At 44.3% G+C, this 18,244-nt stretch overlaps 1 protein-coding gene across 6 annotated transcripts in view; it reads left to right on the plus strand.

Annotated features, from left to right (window-relative positions):
* PRR5 (proline rich 5) overlaps positions 1 to 18,244 on the plus strand; it is a 66,326-nt gene that overhangs the window by 41,664 nt on the left and 6,418 nt on the right. For all 6 annotated transcript variants that reach the window (XM_031063136.1, XM_005428408.2, XM_031063140.1 and 3 more), the window contains 5 exons: positions 562 to 642; positions 1,906 to 1,954; positions 2,617 to 2,674; positions 4,947 to 5,038; positions 6,822 to 6,962. In XM_031063136.1, coding sequence (XP_030918996.1) covers positions 562 to 642; positions 1,906 to 1,954; positions 2,617 to 2,674; positions 4,947 to 5,038; positions 6,822 to 6,962 — 421 coding nt within the window. The remainder of the gene's footprint in view (positions 1 to 561; positions 643 to 1,905; positions 1,955 to 2,616; positions 2,675 to 4,946; positions 5,039 to 6,821; positions 6,963 to 18,244) is intronic.

Consider the following 18,244-nt stretch of genomic DNA (forward strand, 5'->3'; position numbering starts at 1 on the left):
ATCCCTGGAGACCTTCCACCAGATCCCGAACACCTTTAGCTGTTTTTCACAAGGCACAGCAGCCCCACACCCTCGTATGTGCAGGATGGGCAGATCTGGTCCCTATCCTGCTTCCCAGAGTTCTAAAGCTGCTGCTGCTGCCCTGCACAGACGCCAGTGCAGGGGAAGCTGTTAATTGTCTCTGTACTGAGCCATAGAGATAAAAACTATACTTTCAAATGCTTCAAATATACTTAATATGTGAGTGTGTTAAAAGTTATAGTTGACATCCTTGAAGTACTTAAAAATACTGGCCTAAGTTTTTGGAATTACTGATTTCAGATGTGCAGCTGTTGAAGCCACTGAGCTGGAACAAATCAAAAGGAACTGATTTTCAAAGATGTTATCTATTTTCTAGGCAGTAATTTCCTGTCAGGCATCTGAGATGGGGGGAGTACCAGAAGTCATCTATGACTTTTAAAAGGTCCTGAAGTGTTTAGACAGAAATGCTAGGATAATTGTGGAGGTGTTACCCTTCTCAAATCTTGCTGGGCACTAATGACTCTTCATGTCCTCTTTCAGCATCCACAATGGAGTTATAGCAGTGTTCCAGCGAAAGGGTCTGCCAGACCACGAGCTGTACAACCTCAATGAAGGAGTCAGGTAAGAGCCTGGGCCCTGCAGGGCGTCCTCAGCCACGTGCCCAGTGCTGTGTGCCAGCCCTGGCACCCACAGCTGCTGCTGCAGAGTGTTCAGGTTTGTCCCAGTGCCAGTTGTGCCCAGCACAGTCACAGCTGCTGCTGCAGAGTGTTCAGGTTTGTCCCAGTGCCAGTTGTGCCCAGCACAGTCACAGCTGCTGCTGCAGAGTGTTCAGGTTTGTGTCCCAGTGCCAGTTTGTCTGCAACAGATTAACTGTAGGGCAGTGAGATGTATGATGGGAACTTTCTTCCCTTTAAAAAAAAAGTGAAATTTCTACCATTTGAGTTACTTAAGTTACAGTTGAAAAGAAAATGTACCGAGATATAAGCTGATATCTGAATTTACAACACTTGACATTTTACTACTTTTTTAGCTGTTATTATTACTTACCAAACCCTCTTACTGGCAGGGGCAAAGCAGCAGATTTCCTTATAGAACTTTGTATTTATAAAATAAACGATGGAAAAGAATCAGCACTTACAAAAGACAGACAGCTTATTACATCCCCTAGCTGTCTTCAGATATGATCCTTAGTTATTCCCTTACTGCTTATTGCTGCTCTGGCTGGGCATTGGAGTCAGACTCTCCAGTATATTCCCCAAATAGATATTCTGGGTTTATCTGTCCCTGTCTGATTCCCAGTCTGGTTCCTTTAATTGTGAAAATATCTTCTGAAAAGTCCAGCCTGATGATATTGGGCCTGCGTTTGCTTTTCTTGAAATTAAAATAAACTCACTCCTCAGTTATTTCTTACATGGCTGGTGAGAAAATGACATGCAAAGAGTAGCTTTTTTGGGATGTCTGTCAGTCAGCATGATCCATCAATCATGTTGAGTTACTTGCTGGAATAATGGTTACTCAGTGTTATTATTGTAAGTGCCTTAGGATTATTCAGCTGTATCTGACTGACAAAAAGAGGTACTTCTGGACTGAGATTTCTTGGCCGAATGCATTTCCCTTAATATGCTCATCTGCTGGTGAGGGACAGACAGGAAAAAATTTTCTGCTGATGTGTCAGACAAATATAATCTGGTATGAACCAACAAACAGATAGAAATGTGCCCAAATTTTGCTTTAATTTACTTGGCTATAAACCCTGCACCACAATGATGCTTGGTAACAGAGTTGAGTTGAATTTATTGCAGCATCTCATTTGGCTGAACATGCAAGCTGACTAGAAATGCACCAATGGAAAGCATGATTCTTTTCTTGCTCTTTTTAATGCAGGCAATTACTGAAAACAGAACTGGGATCATTTTTCACTGAGTATCTGCAGGTAGGCCTGTCTTTTCTTTATTTAAAGACAATTCTGGTTTATGCTACTGAGAACAATAATTTTGCCCACTCTAAATGATGACCTGGAGACCCTTGAAACCATTCAGAGATGTCCACTGACTTCTCTCTGGTTTTGAAATTAACAGATTAATGAGATTGGGATTTTGTATACATTTTGTATACATATAGTCAGACAGGGAAGGCCCAACCTATCACAGTGTTTCTGTAGGTCACTGCTGTCTTTCTTTTGGTTTCAGGCCCTGCTTTTTAGCTTAAAATTGAAGTCCTTGAGTAAACTACTGAAGCTCATTGCAACAGAGGTACTAGGAAAGACTTTGGAATAAGTACCACTGTCTGCTGAAGCAATATTCTTTCTGCTTCTCTAAGTACATGTTTTGTAGGTCAGTCATTTGAGGTTTGAGAAGCACTTTGTACTGCATGAAATACATCCTTTGTCCTAAAAACAGCAGGTGATTATAGCAGAATTTCACAAGTGTCCCAAGTGAGTTAAATAAGATGGATGCAGCAAGAGTTCTTTGATGAATAACTTTTAAAATAAAAGATCCCCTTCACTGTCTAAAGTTAAGAATGAACAAAATGTGAAATATGATGGCTGTAGGGAAGTACAGGATTGAGTAAATGTAGCCTGTATTTTATTTACAGAATCAGCTGCTCACAAAGGGCATGGTGATCCTAAGGGACAAGATCCGGTTTTATGAAGGTAACTTGGATTTTAGCATGGCTGTGTGTGCCACAGGTGTTGTAGCAAATGCAATGTGGAGGCACAGGCATGCTCTCCACTCTGTTCCTGGCACTGTGGGTTAGCCTGTCTCAGTCCATCCCTCAATCCATGCTCTCCACACTGATCCTGGCACTGTGGGTTAGCCTGTCTCAGTCCATCCCTCAATCCATGCTCTCCACTCTGTTCCTGGCACTGTGGGTTAGCCTGTCTCAGTCCATTCCTGCAGGCTGTTGTTGGGTCCTGCTTGCTGCTCTCATTACCCTTTATGTAGGAGAGGTGATTGCCCAGAGCAGCACTGAGGGAGTCAGGGAAGGATTGCCTCCAGCACGGACCCTTCCTTCTCCTTCAGTCACATCCTGCTCAGGAAAAGTGAAAATAGACCCCTCCCAATTCCTTGTGTCCCCCCAGGCCCTCACTGGTGGGGTGGGAGAGGAGCAGAAAAGGCCTTGGCTCTGTGCACACCCTGCCCAGCAATAACTCAGACATCCCTGTGTTGTTAGCTCTGTTCCAGCCCCTGCCAGCTCCTGGGAAGGAACTGATCCCAGCCAAAACCAGCACATGTTTATTATTTCTATTACTACTACTGCCACCATTATTATTATTATTACTACTGTTACAGCTGCTAGAAATCTTTTTAGTTGGTCTCCTGCTCTATTTAATTAAAACTAATGAAAAACAGATTTTTAAAAAATGTTTTAAAAATGGAAACTGAGAACACCCTTTTCAGTCTTGTGCAGGACAGAGAGAACTTCTTCCTGGTGGTGCTGAAAACAAGACTTTGGTGCGTTGCACAAGCTAGCAGCTTGTGGAGCACAGTATAGCATGATGATCCACATCTGTCACTGAAAGCACCTAAAGTCATCAGCATGGAAATAATTCAGGAGTTGCAGATTCACTAGAGCTGATGTTATTGATCATGTGCTTAAAAAGGTAGAGGGATCAAATATCCCATAGTGAAGATTGGCTAACTCTGAGTGCAGTCAGCAGTGTTGAGGCTTTCATGCATAATTGCTTTGTGAGATGTGTGTAATTCTGGACAAAATACTCCCTAGATGTGGCTCCAAGTAATGCTCTAATACAAAAATTAGGAATAGCATCACATTCTGACACCAATAGCAGTACTGATTGATTGCTACTGAGTTTGCTTCCTGGTAAGTCATATTGTCCTGTGTGAATAGGTCAGAATCTCTGATGTCTTTTCCTCCATAACACTTGCTGGTGGAGTTGCAGGGGCATTGTTCTGCTCTCACAGCTGGGTTGGGGTCACAGGCATGGTAAAGAGCTTGTCCAGGGTCACATGGGCCCTTTTGGGGAGCAGGGATGTGAAGCCAGAACCCACCTGTTGAACCAGATCTCCTCTGTGGATCTTGGCTCCTGCATTTGCCTCTGTGTTGTGTATGTTCTGTGAGGAGCTCAGTATCCAGCTTGGTTGTACAGCCTGGCCAGAGCTTCTCCAGATTCTGCTGGGGAGGATTTCAACTGGCTGTAGCTGGGGAAGGAATGGACATGGAGGTGGCCTTGTTCTGAGGATTCCAGGTGGCTGCAGCTGGGGAAGGAATGGATATGGAGGTGGTGAGGATTCCAGGTGGCTGCAGCTGGGGAAGGAATGGATATGGAGGTGGCCTTGTTGTGAGGACCGCAGGGAACTCACCCCATAGCAAATTCTAACTGCATTGCTTGAAAGTTAGAGTAAAAATTACAGCCCTAACACTATTGTTCTTTTCCATGGGCTTGGGTGAGTTTTTCTGGGTAAGTGGGAAAGGGAGCAGTGGAAAAGCTACAAGGGGTCAGTTTGGGAGGATGCTTTCCAGAGCATCTCCACAGATGGTGTGGTTTGCTCTGCTGCCCTGCAGCCTGAGAGGCAGGAGGGAGCACAGCTGGGTGAGCTCCTCTGCAGGATGTGCTCTCCCCTGCTCCCCTCCACAGTCCTGTCCTGCGAGTATTACAGCGAGAGGAAGATGTAACCTGGGCCGTTGCTCTTCATTCTTCACAGGGTTCTCCTGAGTAACCTCAGACTCTGAGTTTATTAAGAGTATTAGATGAGTCACCTGGAAAGACACAAATATGGAAGGATCTGATACACCACTATGGAAAACCAATTCCATGCTACTAACAGTAGCTGCTGCATGGTTTATCTTAGCATACAGCAGATTCACGTTGTTTGCTGCATGTTTCACTTTGTGCAGCTAGCAGAAAGTGAAACATGCATCACAACCAAAACTCTTCACTGGTTTGTTTTGTGTTTTTGCAGGGCAGAAGCTACTGGATACCTTAGCTGAAACCTGGGATTTTTTCTTCAGTGATGTCCTGCCCATGCTGCAGGCTATTTTCTATCCTGTGCAGGTGAAAAAATTACTGTATTCTCATAGAATCTTGAAAAACTGGAAAAAGCAGCTTTACAGGTTCATCAGCAGATTGATGCAATCCTCAATTCTCTCTCCTGGGGCCAGCCTTCAGTGCAGCTGTTCTGTTTAGCCATGTCATGCAAATAAGTTACTTATGCAAATGGTTTGAAGTGCTCAGGTGGAAAAGATGAAGGGGAACTTTAGAAACAAAAGTAGAGTGCAGGGAGGCTGGTTAGTCCATCTGCCAATCACACCAAAAGTCAAAAAAAGTTATGAATTATAAACTGAAGTGTTGCACAGTGAAATAAATTGAGTTGTGTTGATTAAAATAGATGCATTTCCCTCTCTGCAATGTGAATTTTGTCTTTGAAGTATGTCCACTTTTGAAAAGGAATTGTATTTCTGAGATCAAATTCTCTGCTATGGTAAGTGGACAGCAAAAGTCAGTGGAGTTTGATGAACACAGATTGTGAGTCCAGTAATTTTAAATATACAGTAGGTACCTGATCTTCTAATGCAGTGATAGCCAGAGGATTGTTTATCACTGAGGTCTCAAGGAAATCTGTACCAGACAGGTGCCAGTGATCTTTGCAGGTGCTCATAGATGCCTACAGATTTTAGTGGGAACTGGGTGCCTGAATGTGTCTGGGGAAGCTTGAGAAACCTTCTCCCATTTTTTCAAGTGGACTTTATGCCTCAAATGGTTATCCAGATGTTAACAATATCACTGTTTGCATCTTCAGACAGTTAAAGGTATGAAGTCTGAATTTAGACTCCGTTGTGTATCTGAGGCCTTTGAAAATATTTTACTAACACAAGTCTTCTCCCCTGTCAGATAGAAATAATTACTTGAATTTCCGAAGGAACCTTGAGGATTTAAGAATCCTAAGTCCCACGTAAATTCAAATAGATCTCGTTGCTCATGTTCTGACATTTCTTCTAAAAGCCCAGTTGGTGCCTATGTGCTCTTGTAAATTCTGTTCATTAGCAACTGAAGCTGATGTGGGGCCTTCTTTACTTCTGTTTAAATAATTTAGGAAGTGAAAAGGAATGGGTTGGGTCAGGCTTATTTATTCCAGACTTAAGTCAAGAGCAGCTGAACACCAAACCTCCCATAAGTACAGCCAGGTATACCCAAGGAAAACCCCTAATGGCAAAAAGAGCAACAGCTCCACAGCTCTGCATGAGCCTGCAGACAGAGCTAGAGTTGTGTTCTGCAGCTGGGAGTCCTCCTCAGTGAGAAGGGATTCCTGAACCAAAATCAGATGGCTTTGAAAATGCAGCATGAAACTTCAGCTCTGCTCCTGCTTTATAGTGAAGTCTCTCAAACTGTACAGAGGAGCATCCACAGCTGGGCGGAGTCAGGATTCCTGCCAAATTTGGAGAGAGTAAACGGGGAGCACTCAAAATCTTACAGAATAATGGAAATTCAACCAACTTGCAGTCATGCCTTTTTTTTAACTTATGATACATTTAATTTATGATGAACTGTTGAAATACAAAATACTCATATCTCGTCCAGCTCCCATCCCACCCCAGCCCTTCATCCTCTCCACGTGCAGTCAGACACAGTCACATCTGTAGAGTTCATTAGTGCCAAATCAAATTTACTCTGCAGACTTGGGGGCTGCTCTCTGTCCTTTGGTATGTTTCCTTCGTGTTTCATTTGGGTTTGCCATTCGTGTAATCCCTCAGGAGTGGAGGAAGGAATTTGAACAGAGGATTTTGGAACTCATTTTCACACTGCTTATCATCTGTCTTGCTTTCTTTGTATTTCCAAGGGAAAGGAGCCCTCAGTTCGGCAGTTGGCTCTTCTGCATTTTAGGAATATAATTACCCTCAATATCAAATTGGAGGATGCATTATCCCGTTCCAGAGCCAGAGTTCCACCCTCTATTATTCAGATGCTGCTCATACTTCAGGTAAGTTGGTTCCTTTTCACAGCCTGTCCTTCTGTACTGCATTGCTGAAGTCTTCTTAAACAGTCTCTGACTTTGCTCATTCATTGGAAATATCCTACCCAGAATGCCAGAGCTTCTGTGCTCCCGTGGTCATAATGTCTAAATCCTAATATTGTAGGATCCAAATATCCCAATGCCTGGTGCCTAAAAAATCTTATTAACCTAATATCTAAATTATCCAATAGTTTAATAGTAATAATGTACTCTATATTAATATATAATCTAGTATAGAATATCTAATAATATAATAATGTGACATATAATGGTGTAATAAAATAATATAATAATTGTAATAATTAAACTATTGAATATCTTGCAGTAGGGATGTAAGATCTAGAGAGTGTGAGAGTACAGACTTGTTTTGCAGCTAGGCCCTGAACGATGAAGTTTTGCAAGCTGACAGGTGTGTAGTGATGATTTCCATTAGATGCTGTGTGTTGCTGCATTAGCAGCTCAGGATATCTGAGGGGTCACATCTGGAATAGACATCAAAGTGAATATGCAATTAATACAGCAATTAATGTTTGAATCATGGTCAGATTTGGTCACTGGAACCAAATTCTATCAAAACGGATGATATAAAAACATTAGGACCAGATACTGGTATTTGACTTCAGTGTCAGATTGTTTTCTCTGTGTGTGTGTGTGTAGTAGTAGGAGAAACAAAATGAGAAAATCCAGGCAAAAGGCAATTTAAAGATATTTTTATTTGCTTAATTAGATAAAAACATGAGGTATGATGTGGAGAAAAGGAATGAGGCAGAAGGGATAGAGAGAACCAGGGGTGGATTTTTAAAGGGTGAGGGAATTGAGATTTTCATGGCTTCTGACTTTTTTTATAAATGTTTCTTTGCTGTGCATCACAGTATGAATTAGTTCTGTATCCAAAATTGTTTTGAAGAGCCAGATAATCTAACGAGGCAAATTTTGAAAATGAAGGAAAGGAGCAAGATTCTGTCTGCTGGGTTAAGAAATAGGATTTCAGCTTTCAGAGAAATCAGTGATATCTCAGTGTCCATTTGTTGGGTGTTCAATGGTGTGTTTAGCCTGATCGTCTCAGAAAAAGCATCCTTATCATACAGGAATGTCCACTTGGTCTGGTCTCCCTTCTCATAGCCCCCACCTTCCAGAGGCTTCTGAAAACTGCTGGCTGATGGTGACACAGTGACAGCAGTTGGGGAGTCTCATGGGAACTGGTCTCTGGAGGCGAGAGGGAGAGGGAGAGGAGAGGAGCCTAGAACAAAAGCTGGAGCATGGACTTGAATGTGTAATGAGGCATGAAGGAATTGACAGGGACTGAGCCATGAGCCCAGCTGTGTTAGCAGACATCAGAGACTCCACACAGGACAGTGCCAGTGCAAAAACCTCCTTCAGGGGGATGTTCTGAGGCCTCAGCCCTCTGAGGTGTCAGGTGAACTGCCCCTCTAAATCAGCCTTCAGCAGCATTGTTACTGACAGGTCTGAAAGCTTTTTGTGGTTATTTAGGGAGTCTCTGCTGGCTGGGCATGATCTGGCTTTGAGTGGATTCAGTGCTGGGCTGGCAGCTGAGTTCCATCCTGATTTCTTCTTTGTAAATCTGCTTTCTTCAGCAACCCCAAGTGTTGACACCATGGATGCCCTCTTTAGGGCAAAGGGTCAAATCCATTCTGCTTGCAAAGCTGTTCATGGAAATCAATAACCAAGTGAGAGGGAATTTGCCCCTGGGTGTTTATTTCTGTATACTTTGCCTGTGGTTCTGTGGTGGGGATGGTGAAAGTCTTTTCTTGGCAATAGCTCTGCTAATCTCGTGGTTTAAAACCTAATGGGAATTGTGGGAAAAGGTCAGAAGAAAATCTGGGAATTAGCTATTTACATTCTTAGTGGTGTTAGTGAGTAGTTGGAATTCAGAGCAAAGACTTTTTTCTGAACTCAAATGTCGTGTTAAACAAAATCAAATTTTATACATTAGTGACATAATGGAATTTTCTCAATTTAGTTGAGCTCCATTTGTCAATAAGGCTGGAAGAGAGCAATTCAGCTGTCCAATGAGCACATGGTGGTCTTGTGGGCTTTGATTTCCTGGACTGAGACATGGTGTCTTGGCGGGGATGTTGCCTAATCCTGCTTTGTGACCACTGTGAATAGCTCTTCCATAAGAGACTTGGGGACTGGAGCAGACTCCCATGGATAGACGATCATGCCAGTGATAGCATCTGGAGCAAGTGTTGAACTTACTGCTGAGGTTTCCTGCTTCTGTCCTGGACAGCCTCGTGCAGCTGTGGGATGTAGGTAAGGAATAGCTCATGTTCTTTCTTAGTGCTGAGATTCCCTGTGTCTGTCCTGGACAGCCTCGTGCAGCTGTGGGATGTAGGTAAGGAATAGCTCATGTTCTTTCTTAGTGCTGAGATTCCCTGTGTCTGTCCTGGACAGCCTCGTGCAGCTGTGGGATGTAGGTAAGGAATAGCTCATGTTCTGTAAGACTGCAGCTGTAATGTCAGAGGCTGAAATGCACCCCTCTGTTGGACTGCATTACAGTGGCAGAGCTTTGGGAACTAATGCAGGGTGCATCTGGTGTTATGTTTTAGCTTCTCAGGGTGCAGGGGAAAAGCTCTGTTGCTTTGTCAGGAGAAGACACTTTCCTTATTTGACAGAAAGGGAAATTTTTTACAGAGGAAGTGGACTTGGGTTTTTCAATTCAATAGAGCTCCTTCTCACCAGGACTGTAACCTGGTGTAATTACAACAGCAAAGAGGAAACTCTGGGAGGAATAATGTTCATGTTCTGGCAGTCAGTGGTGGTTTTATCAGGGCTTGCAGGAAGGGCCTTGTATCACTCAAACTGTGAGTTGCCAGCATAGCCTGACTCAGTTCCAAAGCACAAACTGAAATGTTGATCCTCTGTGGCTGCTCACAGGCAGCACAGGCTGCAGTGCCTCCAGGATGCTCCTGTTTGAGCTGCAGGGGGTTCAAGAGCAGAGTTATGGATGAAGGAAGGAAGGAAGGAAGAGAACTAACAGTGCTTTTCAGCACTGAATGGTGCACAGGAGCTCGGGCTGCTTTAAATGAGGGTACTAGAGGGACAGGGGTGAGTAGAGGAAGGGTTTAGAAAAGAACTTTCTGAACCACAAAGCAAAACCACCACTATCCAACTTGCTTCCCAAAGTATGTTGTCAAAGATTACCCTGGCTGCTGAAGCTGGAACATCTTATCTCCAGGTCACTCTCCTGAGGTCTGGGAAAGCTGAAAGAGAAGAATTAGAGAGTGTTCATCTGCATCTTTCAGTTAACATCAGGATTTATTTGAGTTCACAGAATCTCTTAGGGTCGCCTGACATCTTTGAAAAGCCAAGAGCACAGCACAATATCTCTTGTGCTGAGGGAGGAGGCCTCACAAAACATAACACAGTTATCTCTCATGCTGGGGGATGAAGCCTCACTAAATACAAGCTCTGAAGGAAAAAAATGAAACCTGTGGTTTCCTCTGTGGCTCTCTGTGCCTCATTTGAGGTCCCTTGCCCGTTGTCTCTCTCTGTTGAGGAGGACAAAATGAGCTGCCCAGCGTGACCTTTTTGTTATTTCTGCAAAGTTCCTTCCATTTGAAAGGAGTGGAAAAGTACATTGCAAGATCTGCAAGTGAAATGCAGAGGGTGCTGTTTTTCCATCCCAGCAGCCACACGTGAAACTAAGGACAGCATAGTGGTTAAAAGCAGAATGGTCTTTGCTATCACAAAGCTGCAGCTGTGGAGGTGCTGTAGCACTGTGATGCCAGCTGTAGTCAATTCTTTATGGCCACAGGTTTTCACAGGCGCTGGTTGCTTTTGGGAGGTTTTCTTACTAAGTCTCTTGGACCTGAAGCATAGGCTGAACAAAGTGGTGTGGGTGCTTTAATTTATCTTTACATTTGTCGGAGTTCCTGGTTTAAAAGACACAAAAAGCAGAAATCAGTAAGTAAATGTATTGTAGACCTTATTTAAATATAAATCACCATATCAAAAACCTGTACTTTATCTGGGTTGTGCATAAGTTGGGATGTTTCCTTCCTTCCTGGTGAAGGGTGGGTTGTTTGTGTTGTTTGCATCGTCCCCATGAGGAGTCAGGTAAGAAACCTTGCAGCCAGGACACAAAGGGAAGAGCCCTCTGTTTCTTTGTGTTCACACATGCAGAACTGAGAGTCTGGCCTTCACCATTCACACTGCAGAGTATTTTGTAGATACATTTATTTCTGTGCAATATTCTCTCTTTTTCTAGTTTGTTTATTGTCTCTACCAGTAAGTGCAGTTTGCAGTAGTGAAATTGCACAAGTTTGTTATCCTGGAATGAATTTGTATTGCTGGGGTTTTTAACAAGGCCTAGCATCTGATGAGGAGTACTTGTCATATTTGATTTTGTTGTGTCTCTAGGGGCAGGGGTTGGGGAGCACTGGTGGTTACTCCTGGCCATTCCTGACTGCAGGGGCTTGTTCAGGAGTAAGCCCAACACTGCCCGTGCTCCTGCACCACACACCTCAATAGTTCTGCACTCGTGTGCTCCCTCCTTGTAACTAAGGACAGTGCAAGTCCATTGCCACCTGAAAAGAGGTTTTATTTTCAGATCCAGTACTCTCCAAAACTAGCTCTCAACATATTTCACAGCACCATGTGTTGCCAGTTTTGTGAACTTAAGCAGTGGAAAAACAGGGAAGCAACATAAAATGATATATTCTCCTTTGATATATGTGAACCTGTCTCATGCACACCATGTCACCGTAATTTAAATGTGCATCTTGTCCCTCATCTTTAGCAGAAGGATGGCTTTCCAGAACACAACCATAATTTTGTCCATACCAATTAAACACAATTATTTTTGAAGGCAGTTTGCATTGTCCAGGTTCCCTTTGGGTATTGCAGTCATGGTGCATTTTAAGAGTACCTCATCTTAGGTAAAGTATCAGTTCTGTGAAGGATCCTGGTTGCTTAACCAAAGGTATGTCTTTGGGCAGAGTTGGTTAAACTAAGTGTCTTCTGGAATTTGCCTCTAGTGGTGAAACCAGTCTATTAAAACCAGTACAAGTACATTGCTAGGCAAATCCTTAATCCCTACCAAAGTGGAGTGAAATCAGTAAAATCATTCTTACTTTGAATTAGTGTGTTGTTGCAGACCCTGTAACTTTGTTGAGTGAGAGAAGGAGAAGATTTTAACTAATTGCATTCATCTGTACAGATGTCTTTTGTGGACCCATTTGGGCTAGGAGACTAAATCTGGCATAATAGCCAGCATAGAAATTTTAACGGTTGAAAAACTCTGAGCAGGAAGTGTTCCCACAGTGCAAGAATCCTTTGAGTCAGGATGCTTTAATACTGCAATTCATAAGTTGTCTACAGGAGGAATAGAAGAAAGTTAATGCAGTATAATACTGCTATATAAATTGTATAATACTGCAGGGTTTGCTCTGCAGGACTGACATCCTGGGCACTGGAGGGGAGAGAGCCCAGTACAAGAAGAGTCCTCCTTGTGTGTGAGTTCCTGCAGTGGGTGTAAGAGGGAAATCTTTGAGCTTTTCCTCAGAGTGCTGTGCATGACCACTGAAGATGGAGGGCTTGTGAGCAGGAGCCTTCCAGGACAATGCAGTGTGCTGCAGGGTGCTGCAGTGTGCTGCAGTGTGCTGCTGTGCATGGCCACTGACTGCAGGAGGCAGTGAGCAGGAGACTCCCAGGACGATGCAGTGTGCTGCAGTTTGCTGCAGGGTGCTGCAGTGTGCTGCAGGGTGCTGCTGTGCATGGCCACTGAGGATGGAAGGCAGTGAGCAGGAGCCTCCCAGGACGATGCAGTGTGCTGCGGTTTGCTGCAGGGTGCTGCAGTGTGCTGCAGGGTGCTGCTGTGCATGGCCACTGAGGATGGAGGGCGGTGAGCAGGAGCCTTGCAGCACGATGCTGCGTGCTGCGGTGAGAGCAGCAGCTCCTGAGCAGCTGTGTGCTAGAGGAAGGCTTCAGCTCTTGGGCAACACCTTCTGCTCCAAGAACCACTGTGATCTCGTCCAGAGCATGTGCTGGATGGGTTCAGACAACCAAACAGTGCTGTAGAGCAAACAAAAGCTGTGCATAGCTGGTAGCAGCTCCTGAGACCTCTTCTCAACCAAGTAACTTCACTGCCACAGGTTTGTGAGGAGTCTGTGATTCTGTCTGGAAGACTGGTGCAAACTGGATGATTGGCTGTGAAGTTTGTGCATCCATCTCTTCTAAGGAGGATGGAGGACTGCAGATGTCCATCCCAAGTGTGACCCACAGTGTACCTGGGAGCATCTGCTGTGCCATTGCTGGTGCATGTGGCAAGGACCAGTGACCCACTTGTCTCCAGCTTGTCCCCGTGGTGATTTCCTGCCTGCCTTGAGGCAGGGCTGGTCAGTGTTACTCAGGTTCCAGAAGGTTGTGATGCAGTGAAAGTGGGATAACAGGCAGTCCTGTAAGGGCACTGGTTTCCTAATGCCTCACAAGCAAGGCTGCTGCTCTCTCTCTGGCCATGCCAAGCAGCACATCTTGCTGCCTCTGTGGTCACCAGGGCGTGCAGACTGCCCTGCACCTAAAGTCTCCACCACCAGCGCTGGCTGAATCCTGTATTGTCACAACAGATATTATTCTGCATCTGCCTTGTGACCTTTAATTTCAGTTTTCTCTGGGAGTGTTTGGGCAACGATTGTTATCCAGTGTGTGTCAGATTATTGCCATTGCCTGGGTGTTTCTTTCTGTCATATTGAGTTTTCCTTTTCTCCCAGGAATCTGCTGCCTTTAAGCAGAGGATAGTTACATTTCTTGGCTGTTTGCCTGTGTGGTTAAGGCAGGGCAATACATGAGGCCGAGACCTCTGCTTTCAGAACTGACCCTGTGAATGCTTCTGGCAGTGTTTCCTTTCACACAGCACCAGGTCAGGACTGTTTCACATTTTGTTGGTAGACAAGGGTGAGTGCAGCCATCACGGGTGCCCCTGATGTCCCCACATGGAGGATGCTCCAGCAGACTGAGATCCAGATTGTTTTATCTGGCCATGAGCTGAGCCATACACAGTCACTTCTGGTCTGTGGGCAGAGGGCTTTGCTCTCTGCTCCATTAAGTTACCAAGAGTGATCATTGCTGAAATTACTTTGTTAAATCACCCAGAGGTTTGCCTTTTCCTCTTTCCTTTCCTGAGTTCAGAAGTTGCACCAAGCACCAAGCCGTGCTGCGTCTGTTGCTGGCAGGGCCTGGGGCTTGGGTCCAGAAGGTCTGCTTTGTTTGTTCCCTTGGGTCTGGAGGAATACAGATTTTATTTATGTTTTATTTTATTCTTTTTTATTCTTTTCATTTAAAAGCTGTCCAGCAGTTTATCAGTTGAAGCAGAAGACAATCCTTTGCAGCAATATTACTCATGTACACATGCTGATCAGCTGAAGTGTTAAAGCTCCAGGTGAGTGCTCCAGCCTTTAATCAATGACCAGTCATTGATTCAGCACATCCACAAGCTTCAGGTGGGCATGAAGCAGTTCCTCCATGATGTCCAGTTTTTAGGGTACTTTTAGACACTAGAGATACTTTTCAATGGATAACTTATTAGGTGAATGGTCTGTTAATAGCCTGTGCTATTAACAGAGGGATGTGAAAAGCAGCTGAGCAATGCTGCCATTTCTAGGTGTTACAAGTGGTGGGTACTATTAACCCGAACTGGAAAACACAGAACCTGGGACCTTTCATAAGTACTGAGCAAAACCCTGAGTTACTGCTGGTCAATTAAAAGCTGTTTGGGTGTTTAATAGTTGTCGATGATGATACTCACATACAGATGAGTGAGGAGTTACCTGAGGCAGTGTGTGTGCAGCTGTTGAGCCAGAGCTGAAGCAGCCTCTGGTGAAGGTGAATGCAGAGAGGCGCTCAGCAATGATGGGGGCTTGCAGACAGGCTGCTGTGGCAAGAGCAGAAACAACATCCCTGATCCTGGGGATCCCATGGAGAGCTGCAATCCCTGACCCCATGGAGGAGCTCAGCAGCTGATGGGGGCTTGCAGAGAGGTTTATGTGGCACAGGAGCTCAGCAGGTGATAGGGAGCTTGCCCATGGGCTAAATCAGGAGCTCGCCGTGGGTGGGGGGTATCACCAAGCAGCAGATGTCAAAGGGATGGAGCAGAGCTTTAAAAGGGAAGGAATCGGGCATGAGAGAGTGATGGCCAGATGGAGATCCAGCTAAGGCCCTCAAGTGGAATTCTGTAAGGCAAACATCAAGAAGAGCCAGCAGCCAGGCTTGTTTCTGGTCTCTTGCCATGTATGAAACAGTCCTTTAGGGTGTGCATGATGGCCAGAGGATGTGATAGCTTTAGCTGGAGCTCTTTTGTCTCCAGCTGTTGTGAGTTCTGTGCTTAGTTCTCTGGTCTGGTGCAGGATTTTTAGGGTAAGTCATTTTTCCAGTGCATTTTTTCCATTTTTCAGTGCAACCCACCAGTTGCCAAGATTTCAAGGCAGCTGGATGGGGTGGTGAATATGCCATTCTTCTGCTGGTGGCTACCAGAAATAGTTAAGAAGAAAAAGGGTGAGAAAAATTAATGTAATAGGAAACAGAAGTTGTGATTGTGCTTATTTTGTTACTGTGGTAAAGTAAAGCAGGGACATTTGATGTTTTTTTAAAAATTAATTTATTTAAAGAAAAATTGTGGCAAATGTTATCAAAATAGTTTATGTTTCTGGAAGCTTTACAAGTCAGGTAGCCTGTGCCTAGATCCAATGTTAATAATGGCTTAGCAGTATTTTTTGTTGCAATTTATGTACATTTAAAAATTCTCAAAGCACTCCATATTTGGAGTGCTTTGAAGAACAGCATATAAAAGGTTAAAGTAATGAACATTGAATATGTTTTAAGGTTATCTTTGAGAGGGACCGTTTATATCCTTACATGCTTGCCTGAGGTGGCCTCTGCTTTAGGACTTCAAAGAAATCCCATATACAGAAGAAGTTCTTCCCTGTTGCAGTGGTGGGGCCTTAGCACGGGTTGCCCAAGGAAGCTGTGGCTGTCCCACCCATGGGATTGTCCAAGGCCAGGTTGGATGGGGTTTGGAACAGCCTGGTACAGTGGAAGGTGTCGCTGCAGGGGATGGGGTGAGAGAAGCTTTGAGGTCCCTTCCAACCCCAGCCATCCTGTGATTCTATGATTGTACATGTTGAAAAGGGAGGCTGTGGCCTTACGTGCTCAGGTACAAATCCCCCAAATTCTATTCTTCTGAACATACCTGCTGGCTCATTTATTCTTTCCTTTGTACTTTCACAAGAAGCCTTTGTGCCCTCAAAAGCTCAGTAGGAGTCCGTGGTTAGTTTACAGAATTAAGAGGGATGGAAACCTGGGCAGTTGGGTGCATCCCTGCTTGCTGGAATGGTTGTGGATGTGACTTAGGGGGTTTTGTTCCTAAATGCAAGAAGGGTTTTATTCCAGTGCCACACTCGAGCGTCGCAGTGGGGCCCCTGCGTGCGGCTGCTCCAGCAGATGGGGCAGTGTCCTCATAAAGGAAATACATAAATAACCTGTAAGGCTTTAGGGATGGGGCCCTTCTGGGAGTGCTTGCCTGTTTACATATAAAAACCAGTCATGCATAGGCCCTTTTGATGCATTTGACCTACTACAGAAAAATGTTAGTATCAAAACCATTTAATTAAGGTTAATGAAGTTTGGGACTTGGGTACTATATCTCATGCAGTAATACATGTCTCTGTTCTTGATAGGTGTCTTCCATATTGAGGACTCAAATCCCCATGATCGCCATGCCTTCAGAGCACGGCAGACTCCTGTCATAATATTACATTATGATCCTTTCCAAATGGAGACACAATGAGGTGCCCCTTGTTGTGTTTTGAAACTGTGTGATCAGCATGAGGATTTGATACAGCACTTCCACTCTTCCAAAGTACTGAGGTGCCTGCAGATATTTGATATTGAGCTATTTTGGCCCTCAACTGCATAATAAATAGGCCAGGTAAGGCCTTTGAAGGGAATTTAATAGACACATCTCACAGTCATAGAGAAGCATAAAACTCTTCTGCTAAAATGAGACTGGGTTCATGAAAGGCCACGGTTATCTTTTAAAGTAAGTGTTTGCAGGTCTGCAGAGCAAATATTGCATTAAAGATACAGGTAGAATCTCTGTTTTACTGGTAATGCTCCAAGTTTTATTTTTTCTCCAAATTGTGATAGAGCTTCTTGTAAGCTAACAGCCAGCCTTGTGACTTTTGCTTTATTACTTCAGAGTGAAATACTGAGATAGTAAGGCATGGAGCAGTAAGTACAAGGAGAAGCATAAGCTGCCAAAGTAACAGCAAAATACTTCATTATCATTATTATTACTATTTTATTGGTGACTTTTAAGTCCTGTCATCATTTTTTCAGAAACAGTTATGACACAAATAACCATCCAAGCTTGCGTAACTCTAAGGGTTATTTTGTTTGCCTTTATAAGCACCAATCACTTACAAATTTAGCGAAGGGTCTAAAAAGGACTTCATACAGATACCAATGTAGGTGGGTGTACAGATGTCTATACATACTTAGCTGTCTATTTATCTGTCTTTGCATCCAGATACATGAAACATTTATAACTCTACTTTGCTCCATTCCTAAGCTTCTACTAGAAGTGCTTTTCTGCTGAATTTGGTGTTACACGAACAGGTCATTGCACACGTGGCACAGGGGATGGGTTAGAAACCCCTGGTGGGGAGACAGGAGTTTAAGTGCACTCTTGGGCCTGGCATGTAAATCAAAACAAGCTTCTTGCAGGCACCCAAAGCTTGCTCTGAGCCTGCAGCCACTTCTCTAGGCTATGTGGGCTGGGGTGATGCATAAATAAGGGACAGTGTCATTACATCAGATGGAAAGTTTACATTGGGAAGGCTAAAATTGTCCTTGCTACACTTTGGGATGTACTTGTATTTGGTAAGACACAGAGGTCTAGAGGATGCTTGGCATTGAGTATCAGGTCAGAAAGGAAGCAGGAAAGCCACTGGTTTGGGGGTCAGGACGGGATCTGCACCGTGGTAATGCTCCTGCTCTGACAGGAGCTCCACAGCCAGTACAAGGTTTAAGGGGTTGCTCCATCAGTCCCTGCAGAAAAGCTGTGAACAGTGGTCAGTGCAGGAAGGATGTCACAGGTGATAGAGTGTGTTTGTGCCAAGGCACGGTGCAGAGGCAGCACTGGCTCCAGACAACACCACATATTTTATGAGTTTTCAGAATATTTTTAAAAGTATCCCGCCCGCGGCCGGGGAACCCTGCCTGCAGGGCCGGCC

The sequence above is a fragment of the Geospiza fortis genome, unplaced genomic scaffold (genome assembly GCF_000277835.1).
Source record: "Geospiza fortis unplaced genomic scaffold, GeoFor_1.0 scaffold292, whole genome shotgun sequence".
In the NCBI taxonomy this organism is placed as follows: domain Eukaryota; kingdom Metazoa; phylum Chordata; class Aves; order Passeriformes; family Thraupidae; genus Geospiza; species Geospiza fortis.